This window comes from Olea europaea, unplaced genomic scaffold (genome assembly GCF_002742605.1).
Source record: "Olea europaea var. sylvestris unplaced genomic scaffold, O_europaea_v1 scaffold293, whole genome shotgun sequence".
Classification (NCBI taxonomy): Eukaryota; Viridiplantae; Streptophyta; class Magnoliopsida; order Lamiales; family Oleaceae; genus Olea; species Olea europaea.
In genome coordinates, this window is record NW_019247890.1 from 49020 (window position 1) to 61510 (window position 12491).

The 12491-nt window shown below is 31.9% G+C and overlaps 1 protein-coding gene and 1 long non-coding RNA gene across 2 annotated transcripts; one reads left to right on the forward strand and one right to left on the reverse strand.

Annotated features, from left to right (window-relative positions):
* The first annotated feature begins 461 nt into the window (after positions 1-461).
* LOC111384490 lies at positions 462-4193 on the forward strand. Its single transcript, XR_002700917.1, has 4 exons — positions 462-636; positions 924-1001; positions 1434-1644; positions 4059-4193. It is a non-coding gene; the product is annotated as an uncharacterized LOC111384490 (long non-coding RNA).
* A 7251-nt stretch (positions 4194-11444) lies between these two features.
* LOC111384497 lies at positions 11445-12206 on the reverse strand. Its single transcript, XM_023008777.1, has one exon. It carries the CDS (start codon positions 12204-12206, stop codon positions 11445-11447), a length of 762 nt encoding a protein of 253 aa, XP_022864545.1.
* Positions 12207-12491: the final 285 nt, after the last annotated feature.

Genomic DNA, 12491 nt, shown 5'->3' on the forward strand with positions numbered 1-12491 from the left:
TTTAATTTTTGGGGATTGCTAAAGTCTTGATAACTACTTGAGAAGTCCCAAGTCACATTTGATCAATCCCTAAAGTGAGATTTTTCTGATGACTTCAATGTAGTTTGCTAAGAAAATACTATGTTAAGTGACAGAACTAATGAAAAAAATATCAAGTCCTTCGATAAAATAATATACAAAAGTTATCTTTATGGATCACACAATATGTGATATTTGTTGTCGAATTATTTTGCAGGTTGGAACTGAAAAGCAGCAAAGAGGTTCTTGAAAATAAGCGCCCGTTTGCCCCCATTATTTTTCATTAAATTAAATTAAATTTTTCTCTCTTCTATTTTTAACCATACAATCTTCAATAAAATAATATTACACATAAACCAAAAACTTTTCTTTTCTTTTCAATCACTTATTTAAAAAAAAAAAAAAACACTATTCAAAACATTATAATCTCCAAATAATGCGGCTCAAACGTGGGCTAAGTTAGGGAAACAGGTGCTGTTGAAAGGATTTTTGCTAGAGTTCAAGAAAGATCCAGGGAAGGTATTGCTAGCGGTTGTAGAGAAGCCTGATGGCAAGAAGAATTGGATGGTTTTTTTATCAAGTTTAGTTAGAAATACAGCATATTGGATAGGTTGCTAGGTATTGGATTCTTGTCTTTTTCTACACTTTTCGAGAAGGCTTCCAGTCTCAAATTGTTCATGTGGTTCTTATGCATAATCGTGCCATGACCTCCATTAAGCCAGAGCAAATTACTTTTATAGTTCATGTTGAAAACTTTGACCACAAGAGATATCAAACTTTGTCAACGTAGCTCTGAATTATTTGGTTTATTAATCCTATCATTTTGAGTAGAAATGTAGCTATTTTGGATTCTTTTCCTTGTTTTGTTTGTATATTAGAAACCACTTGCTTTGTTATTTGTTCAGGATCCGACATTACTCGAGTTTTCCAGGATTGAGCTTCTTGAAAAGAACAAATATGTAAGAGTGGAAGAGTTGGTCAAGGTAAGTATTTTGCATTACTAATTTACATTTCTGTGTTTCTCTAATGAAATTAGTTCATCCAAATAGATGATGTTTGGTAGTGCCGAGCCTCTTGAGAGCTATTTTGCTCATCTACTGCATTCAAAAGATGATATATATTTCACGTTTTTAGAGAGTAAATGTTCATCTTCTGTTTATGAGCCTGGACCTGTTGTTCAGGCATGTTGCAAAGTCGTATATGGATACGTTTAGTCACTAATAATACAGATTTTTGGTTTCATTTCTGTATTGTATTATATGTTGTGGTCATTTACCGTTGGTGTTCCTGGTTAACTTGCGGACTATTAATTATTATTTTTTGTAATGCTCCCCAGTGTAATGCTCTCCAGCATGATGCTTATTTGATTTATTGGCTTGTCTACTATCTATAATTCAATGAATATGAATTACTAGGTTGAAGAACTTCTGCGGAGGAAGCATGCCAAAGAAGGTACTGAGAAGGAACTTTAAAAGTTTGTTAAGATACAGAAATTTGCAAGGGAAATGCCACCATATTCAGAACCCACAAAATTCTCATGGAGATCTGAAGAGAATATTCAGCATAGCCTATGAAAAAAGTCACCTTCCAGAATATCAGCAGTCAAGTTGAAATCTTGGCAGGAAGGTAATAACTACTACAAACTTATTTCTTGTCTGAATATATATAAATATATGTATATATATATATATATTTTGGTTTCAATAAACTTTGATTAACCTATTAGCTTGAGCACACATATAGTCGTATGTTTATTTCTTTTCTACAATTTTTCCTAAATATACAGTGATTGTACGAGTATCATCTTAAAAATTGCAAGTATCTTGTCATTGTACAAAACATGTTGATAACTATGCTCACGGTTGAATAAACTTCATTATATCATCTCCAAATTCTCCGCAAACCTTTTCCTACATGCTGCTTGTAAATGATTCTGAAATGGGCCTCTAAAGAGCTATTTTGGAGGTATCTATTGAAAATAATTGGCAGAAATCTCACTTTATTTCCCAAAAGGTATTATTTTCGTAAAACATTTTTGTTTTTCTTCATGAGCTTTAAGATTCCCCAAAAAAATCCAGCGAATTTGAGATCTGTAGAATGCGAAGAAGAATTTAGACAAACATTCACAGAACCCATATCTTAAATAATGGCTTTATTTTTGTATTTCATTACAACTATTGTGGTGTGAATCCTTAACTTATTTTGAGAGCTATTATGTATAATGTTAGTTGTATAAGTGTTGAATACAGTGTCCTGTAAACCAACTTTGTTAACGACAACTGTAATGTTTAGTGATGGCACATGGAGTTTATATGCTAGCAAACATCTACCATGTTATTTCCAATATTAACATGAGAAACTTATGTTTGAGAGACATATAGGAAATATGTTTTTACTTCAAATGATAAAACCTCAAAGTCTTATATAAGTGATGATATCATATCTTTGATATGGAACTCGCGAATTAATGTGGTACTAAATTATCGAAAAATATATTTTTTTAAGTATCATTTGTTTACTCTTGTTGAAATTGCTTTCCAAATGGAGTAAGCACAAAAGCTTGATGCTGCCCAGAAAGCTGGAGGAGAGGGTACAGAGGTAGGCTGGTTTAGTGTCCTAGAATTTATATACGATAGGTGTAAACAACTTGTATCAATGAAATGAAATGAAAAATATATCGACTCAATATTTTCCCTTAGTGAATCAACTGAATGCCTATGTCCTAGAAATGTCAATTTCAAAGAGAGTGGATGGTACTCAGAGAACATTCACAGTTTGAGCAATAATTACACATCTTCTTCCCTCATTTAATATGTTCTTCTTTTTTCTTTTCAGTCTTTCCTGCATGTTTTTACCTACACTATGTGTATCTGGATATTTCCTATCTTTCGTAATTTCTCGTTGGGTCTCACCTTATTTAGATTAAGTTTATAGTCTATTATTCATTTGTAACCCTCTTTTTATCTGTTTAGTGATTTAGACATACATATTCTTGTCTCATTCTAGAGTTTCCTATTCGTCTCGACTACTCTCTCGATAATCGCACGTCCTAAGATCTCCATTTTCGTTCGTAAGGTCATATTTGGTAATTTGTTGATTACTTTGCTAAAGAGTACTTGTAAGGAAAACAATTCCCCGAGAACTTCAAACTTTTCCGATCTGTACTTTCATTTTCATTACCAAATTTGAATGTAAAATTCTTATATGTGTATATTTATGTTTGTCTGCATTTTGCTTAATTCTTCAGTTTTTGAATAAAGAGAAATTTAAAGAAATAATTCACAAGTAAGATCTATCTCTCTCTTTAACAAATTTTAATAGGTTTCAATTATTTTTAGTATTTTTGTTGTTGATTTTTGGGATTTGGAAAATGAATGGAGGTTAGAGAAGGAATCAAGATTTTTCTTCAACATGAGTTACTCTCAAGATGCTGTAACGAATGGCGAATGGGAGGACGTGGAAAAGTATTTATCAGGGTTTACAAAGGTTTTTGAAAGTGTTTTCGAGTTTTAATGTAGAACTTCTTAAGGAAATAACTATATATGCATTCATCGAAAGTATAGTTTTTTTTTTTTTTTTTTTTTTTTTTGAAGTTCATACTTTCTTACATTGAGTTCAATTTAATTTTTTTCTTCTGTGCTTAGTGAGAGGATTGTCTTAGAAATTGTAACGAATAGAGAGAAAATTGATGTCGAAATTTTGGTTCAGGTTGTACATTGTTAATTTTACACAAAACATGGAGCAAAAATTATACGGCAATGGCCTTTTGTTGGGATGAAATGCAACATTTAGGTAAACTAGTTACTTTCAAAGATATTATGGTATTAAATGGAGAAAAGCTAGCTTGTGAGTACACGTCATTTGCTCGTTTTTCTTGTTGACATCTAATTTATTTTTGGTGTACGATTTCAAAATAATTGCACTTATTTCTTCTTGTCCTAACTTTACTTTGTAATTTATATCTTGATTGTTAAATTTCGAAGCCACTGTAAACTATAAATAGGTTGATTATATTTGATTATTGATGGATAGTCTTTCAGTGAAGAAACGTGCTATAGCAATGAGCTAGAGCACGAAGAAGGAGAAACTTGCCAAGGATCCTACAAGCCAAAGATGCCTATCAGTGCTTTTCTTCGTTTTTATGTATGAACTTCCCTTTCGTAAAAAAGAAACAAAGTAGAACAAAATACATAAAATCACTATTTCCATGCTAAAACATTCTCAGGTTATTTGGGTGTGATTTTTTGGTCGAAAAGATTGATTTTTTGACTGTTATTTCATTATTTCAATCGTCATATTTGACTTCTTCTCTCACAAGTTAACTCTACTTTTCTCCTAACGGTAAAAAAATCAATTTTCAAAATCACTCCCAAATAAGCTCTCTATATCTAAATTCATAACTTTTTTTGTCTACTTTTTAATCATAGATTCTATTTAAAAACTTATTTTTTCCAATAAAATTATTTTTAATGGTTATCAAATAGGATTCTACTTTTTCAAATTTAGATCTACTTTTTAAAAATATAAAATTTAAAGTACAACTATCATGTTCCACTATATAAGTTAGAGGCGAACATAGTTTCGTTCGGACTCGTCTTAGCTTAAACTGCCATAGAATGAAGCTTAGCTGTCACCCATATGCTTGAGATTATGTGGAGTCCATCTCGAGATGCTCACTATGACCTTGCTTTGAGGCCTTTCCCTCTTGTTAGCTTGTATTGAACCTAGCCTTAATCAATATCATATGATAAAGAAATGGATCTCCGAACTAGAAAGCATAAATCAAAGGCAAGAGTGAAATCAAACCAAACCAATTAAAAAAAGTAAAAAAAAATAAACTTGAACAAAATCAAAGTAAAATTTAAATGCTGGTGCAACAAGCATATGCGTGTATATAATCAGCAACTAGAAGATAGATCAAGAATATACTGAAAATAGCTATAAATCCCTAAACGATTCTTGTAAATTCGATGAAAACAAAATGATATTGGAACATGAAACTTGATTACAGAAAAGTAGCTAAATCTTTAGATGGTGCCACGGAATGGGGAGAATGGGTGGTGGTGGTTAGTGGTAGGGTATGGAATTGGATGGGAAGTAAAAATCATTTTAAAAAAATAAAAATTGTTTTTCTATTTCTAATTCTTTTCTTATTTTTAAGACTTTTAATTCTCTTTTTTAATTATTTTGGTGTTGGTGTTGGTGATGGCGAATGGTAGGGTAGTAGGGTTAATTGAGAAGGTGAATTATTTTTTCTTTTGTTAGTATATTTTAAATTCTTTTATGTGACACTAGTTTGTAATGTTTAAAACACTTGGAAGTTTAGCTGCAATTATTTTTTCTATATTCCTTCTTTCTTTTTTTGTTTATTTATTTAAAGAGAATGATAAATTAATCATTTTACAATGCTTTAAAGGAGAAAATAGATGATGATTACATTTTGCACAAGGAAATGTTGATTTGAGGACAAAAATATTAAAATAGAAGCAATATAGAGGATTTGCACAATGAAGACAAAAGATAGGGACGTTTCATATCAATTTTCTATATCTGACGGAATGAGACAAAAATGATCAACTCCACAAAAAGCTAAAATGATGTGCAAATATTAAATTTGAAATGATGAGACAATTTACACAATGAATACAAATGATGTGAACGTTTTGTATTAATAATTATTAAATTTTTAATTGTGAAAATACAATTATAGCTTCTCCAACATACAAACCCCACCAAAAATTGACATGTGCGTGATGACAAAATATATTGCATAAATGGGTGAAACATGGGTCATGTTTGTTTGTTTAAAAATAAAATTGAGAATCCAAGTTACATTATTTAGTCTCGGTCTGACTCTCGTTAGAACAATACTCTTTATTTTTCATACTCATTTTCAATTATATATTCACACAACAAAATATTTTATATGTATACCTAAAACATTTTTTTACTTTTTAACTACATATTTTTCAAAAAATCACTATTCAAAATATTATTTTTTTCTTAATTTCTCTTTATAATGACCATTAAACCTGGCATTTTTAATAAAAAAAGTGTCCCATTTCATTCATGGTTTTCACGTTCTGAACTTTTTTTTTTTCACAAATTGCAATTATTCCCCAATATAACAACTTTCGAATTTCATGTTAATAATTCGAGAACAAACATGTCTTCTTTTTAATCGTTATTAAATATCATGCTTATATACTAAACTTTTCTTTTATCATATTCTTAGTTTAACCCTTCACAAATTAGTAAATATTGTCCTTAATCACAAATTTCGTACAAAATATTATAAAAAATATTTTATAGTGTAGTTTTTGCATTTCGAAAACTTGAAAATTGTATAATTGACTAATTGTAGGTGTTATTAAGTAAATATAATATTTTATAATTTTAGATATATGATATTTATTATTTTAATTATTAAATGATTTTTAAAATGATCAGATATTTAAAATAATAATAAAAATGCCTAGACCTCACCTAAGCTAAGTTTGACTTTCACATTGAGTCACACTTTACGTTTTCTAGAACATTGGTTAATATACAAACGATCTTTTTTTTGTAAAGAGATTTTTTTTCATTAAAAAAAACTACCACTCGAAGGAAAAAATACAATAACCCACTCATATTTTACTTAGTACTTGTCTGATGGGAAATAAAATTAGATTTTAGCTGATTTTAATAAAAATTGATGAAATGTGAGTTGAAAATTATGAATCACATGAAATATGTGATATAAATTTATTGTTAATTTCAACTTAAATTAAAATTTTGATTTTAATCCACCAAACACGTCTTCATAAAACTTATTTTTTGCATGATAAATTTTTAACCTTTCTTTAAAAAAAAAAGCATCAAATTTTAAACATAAACAAGAAATACTAATGTGATATTTCAAAACTTACAATTTGATGATGTGTACCAGTCAAAATGAATTGCGTGCCATATTTGCAATTTCTAGTACTCTCGAAGCCTGTATAACAAGATTGTTGACTTCCACGCTTTCCTTCATGATAACTAGTACAGTGGACGTACCTTGCACGTTAGTTGATTAATGTTAAAATTTAGTGTATGTAAATTTGAAAGAAATTTATTTGTAAACGTTAAAGATATTTATAAATTGGTTCAAATTGACTTATTTATAACTTGGTTAAAATTGACTTGAGCAATGCCAAAGGTACAATATTTTTCACAAAAATCATACAGATGGACACTTGACAAATTACAATTGGAAGATGACAAAAATATAAAAAAAGGAGCGATGCCAGTGCTGCATATGATTTCTATATGTTCTTTCTTGTATTTAGGGAAAAAATGAATTGGCTTACCTCATCTATTTTCTTTGTATTTTTTTTTTAAATTTTTCGGAGCTGCATCCCTACTCACCTGGTCCATCCACATCGCTCTCTCCAAAAGGTTGGCCGCCAATCCTAGATCTTCATACGAAGATTTAGTATACATGTATTCCTATTTTCGTTTGACTGTAGCACATAAGTATTTCATTATCATTACTTCTAAGAATGAATATACTGGTTGAGAAGATTTCGTTACTTGTAAAATGAAAATGGAAGCTAAAAGTAGAACAATCATAGAGACAAAATACATACAATCTTTAAATCAATAACTGCGCCATAAGTAGCTTCAAATATAACTGATATTTTAAAGGTCATTTGCAAATTGCAGAAGCTATTTGCTGCTACATGTTGCACTTCAAAGTGGAACGAGACAAAAACCATTTCTAAATTGCATGATTGCTCTAATGCTTAAACATTTTGTATAATAAAAAAATTGATTGCCAGATTCATCGTCTACGATGCCTTTGCCAGCATCATCATCCCTTTGGAATGTGAAGAACTGGAATTTAACAATCACTGGTGGACCCACAGTGGGCTTTTTTGATTTTTTTTTTTTTTTTTTTTTTTTTTTTTAAAGGGATATCAGATTTGAAATAGAACTCCAGCCCGGAAAATCTGAAAACTTTGAATAAGTTATAATTTTTTAAAGATTCATTCATCAAAAGTTATATGCCTCATTTTTTGAGAAATTATTTCTTTTTTATGATTTCTTTTGTATTTTCTTATGAAATGAAACTAGGGATCCATTTAAGTGCTCCAATTTCTATCTTGTTTTGGCTATTTTATGGTAATGAATTCTTTCTATAATTTTTTGTCTTTATTTGGACTGGAACACATTGATAATTTAACATTCAGAATTGCTGTGATTTTTCTATTTGTCACTTGAATTAATTATGATGGAAAAATAATTTCAACGTTAATATGCTTCTTCTGTTTTTACAATCACAATGTATCATAAAGGAATATTCAAAATAAAAGTGATGAAAATTGTTGGAGGAAAGATGAGTTTACTAATTTGGATTGGCTAAGGCTTTTAAGAGGACAACACTAATAGGAAGAATGAAGTGAAAAAAAGGAAACTTGTATTTCTCAAATTCAAGACTTTATACACTTTTTGGCTTGTTACAAAATGGATGACACTACCTCTTTATATAGTGTTTACAAGAAAATTCTAGTCCACACATTTTCTAGAGACACCTATACCACACATCAAAATATTTTCTTAGAATTCTCTTGATATTCTTTACATATCTTGTTTAGATATTTATATAAATTTTTCTAGTAGATATTTATATAGATTTTTCTAGATAATGCTTCTAAATATGTTAGGCATGTTGGGCCTTTTAATTGATTTGGGCCTATAAGCAAAATCTTTAAGCCCATATTATTTAGTCCAAAAATCAAGTTTACTACTCAACATCTCCCATTAAACTTGATTTTCCTACTCCAAGTAGAGTTCTTAACTTGCGAAACACATCATGCTTGAGTGGCTTAGTGAGAATGTCGGTGATCTGCTCTTAGGAGGTTACATATTTCCGCTGTACTTCTTTCTTTGTAATACTTTCTCTTATGAAATGATATCTTATATCAATATGCTTGCTTCTGTCATGCAATACTGGATTCTTTGCCAATGCCAATGCCAATTTGTTATCAACATGGATTATGGTTGGTTCTTCTTGTGAAACTCCAAGCGTCTTCAACAAGTTTCTAAGCCAAATCGCATGGCAGACACTTGATGTTGCCGCAACATATTCAGCTTCACAGGTAGATAGTGCTACGATCGATTACTTTTTTGAGCTCCAGGTGAAAGCTATGTCGCCCAAGTAAAACACATATCCAGTCGTACTTTTTCTGTCATCACTATTTCCACCCCAATCGCTGTCACTATATCCAACAAGTTTGAATTCATTAGTTGATGAATAGACTAAGCCATAATTAAGCGTACCTTTGATGTAGCGAAGAATTCTCTTTGCAGTTTTTGTATGGGTCATGGTAGGTGTCTCCATATAGCAACTGATGAGCCCAACTCCAAAAAGGATATCTGGTCTTGTGCACGTCAAGTATCTTAGACTTCCAACAAGACTCTTAAAAAGTGTTGTATTTACTTTTTCACCTTCATCATTCTTCGACAACTTGATTTCGCATTCGATGTGGGTGCATATGGGTTTACAGTCCTCCATATTGAATTTCTTTAGAATTTCTTTCGCATATCCTTCTTGTGAGATGAAAATGCAGTCCTCCATTTGCTTTACCTCTATCCCAAGAGAGTAGGCCATGAGGCCGATATCCGTCATCTCAAATTCTTGAGCCATGACCTTCTTAAACTCAGTGATCATACTTTGATTATTTCCTGTGAATATAAAATCATCTTCATACAAACAAACAAGCAAAATATCTCCTTTCTCATTTACTTTTATATAAAGGGCATTTTGTAAAGTTATTTTCTAGAAAATACTTGTCAATTCTACTATGCCATGCCCTTAGAGCCTTTTTCAACCCATATAAAGCCTTTTTTAGTTTCAAGACTTTACCTTCATAGTCTTTCTCTTGGACACCCCAATCCCAAGCTCCTTCTTCATCAAACTCGATATCTCTACTTATGGTGATCTTCTCATTGCTTGGATTATACAACTTGTAGCCTTTAGAGCGAGAGTCATAGCCGATGAAGACATACCTTTCACTTTTGTCATCTAACTTGGACCGTTTTTGATCTGGTACATGAGCATATGCAATGCTTCCAAATACTCGTAAGTGAGAGATGCTGGGCTTTCTTCCACTCAATGCTTCTTGTGGTGTCTTATTCCACACACTTCTAGAAGGTGATCGGTTAGACAGATACACGGCGAAATTAACAGCTTCAGCCCAAAGTTCTTTGGGCAATCTCTTACTTTTGAGCATGCAGCGTGCCATGTTAAGAATGGATCTGTTCTTTCTTTTGGCTACTCCATTTTGTTGTGGAGAGTATGAAACTGTCAATGGGCGACGAATTCCATTCTGCTCACAATATTTCTCAAACTTTTGGAGGTGAACTCTCATCCTCTATTCGATCTCAAGGCTTTTATACTATATCCGCTTTCTTTTTCAACAAGAGCTTTAAACTTCTTAAAAGTTTCAAAAACTTCCAATTTTTGTTTCAGAAAATAGACCCAAATCTTTCTACTGAAATCATCAATAAAAAGAACAAAATAATTACTCTTACATAGAGAGCTTAGATTAATTGGCCCACAAACATTGAAGTGTACAAGTTCTAGCTGCTTCTTAGCTCTTGTAGATGCTTCTTTTGGAAAACTTTTCTCGAATGCTTTCCAAGTAAGCATCCTTCACATAATTGATCCGCATGATTTATTGGAGGCAAACATTTCACCATTTTCTTCTTACTCAACAACTTTAAGCCTCCAAAATTAAGATGCCCAAATCTCAAGTGCCAAAGCCAAGATGAATCTTTAAAACAAGTTTTTAAGCATTTAGCGACATCATTTTGAATGCTTAACGCAAACATTCTATTTCTTGTCATAGGGACTTTGACAATCAAATTTTCTCTTTGATCTCTTATTGAAAGACTATGATCTTTCAAATGAATATCATAGCCTTTCTCTAAGAGTTGTCCCAAACTTAAATGTTATTCTTCATATTGGGCACATAATAGACATTTGAGATAAATTGATGCGTATCATTTTTCAAGCGGATCAAGATTTTACCTTTTCCTTTTACTAGGATCTTGGATTCATCTCCAAAGGTAATGTTGCCTCTTACTGATTCATCAAGCCCAACAAACATGTTTTTTCTTCCTAACATATGGTTGCTTGCTCCTATATTCAAATACCAAGTATTCTTTTCTCTGCTCTCTTCACCTTTGTAAGCCAACAGTAGTGCAGGATCTACTTCACTTTCCCGACAAGCGTAGTTGGCTTTCTCCTCAACTTGGTTAGTAATATTTCTACATTCTGAAGCATAGTGACCAAGTTTTTGACAATTGTAACATTTAATTTGAGATTTGTCATACCTTGGTCTTTCATTTTGCCTCGTACATTTTCCTCTTCTGCAACCTTTGGTAGAAAATGAACTTTATCTTCTTTCCTCCTTGTAGAATGCAATTCTTCCTCGATCTTGGCCTGGTCCTCTTCCTCTTTGGCTTTTTCTACTGTTGAACCTTTCTTCACCCTCGTTCAAAATGAGCTTTGTTTGAAGAGCTTGCTCCAATGACTCTTCATTCACCTTCTTCCTTAGTCTTTCCTCATGGACTTGCAAAGATCCAATGAGTTGATCGACACTCGTACTATCTAGATCTTTAGATTCCTCAATGGCTACAACTATGTAGTCAAATTTAGAATCTAAAGACCTAAGTATCTTCTCAATTACTCTAGTGTCGTTCAACTTTTCTCCATTCCTTTTTAATTGATTCAAAATAGCTAATACTCTAGAGAAATAATTAGAAATTGAATCTGATTCTTTCATATGTAAAGCTTCAAACTTACCTCGAAGTGTTTGAAGTCGAACATTTTTCACCTTCTCAACTCCTTTGTGGGAGTTTTGCAAGATCTCCCATGTTTCCTTACTCGTAGTAGCACAAACTACTTTCTCGAATATGCCTTCATCTAAGGCTTGATAGATGAGGGTGAGCGTCTTCTTGTCCTTCTTCCTTGCATCCTTCAAACTATCTCTTTGTGCTTGGGATAGAGCAACCTCGTCTTGTGGCTCCGTGTAGCCTTTCTCTACGATCTCCCATGCATCTTGCGATCCGAGTAATGCTTTCGTCCTTATGCTCCAATTGTCGTAGTTATCCTTGTTGAGTTGGGGGACTTGAAAAGGAATCATCCCACTTGCCATTTTTCACAAAAACCTTAGGGTTCTGATACCAGTTTGTTGGAGGAAAGATGAGTTTACTAACTTGGATTAGCTAAAGCTTTTAAGAGGACAACACTAATAGGAAGAAGGAAGTGAAAAAAAGAAAACTTGTATTTCTCAAATTCAAGACTTTACACACTTTTTGGCTTGTTACAAAATGGAGGGCACTACTCATTTATATAGTGTTTACAAGAAGATTCTAGTCCACACATTTTCTAGAGACACCTAGACCACACATCAAGATATTTTCCTAGAATTCTCTAGATA

Coding starts and splice junctions, on each gene's coding strand:
- LOC111384497 (XM_023008777.1), bottom strand. CDS start 12,206: ATGGCAAGTGGGATGATTCCTTTTCAAGTCCCCCAACTCAACAAGGAT.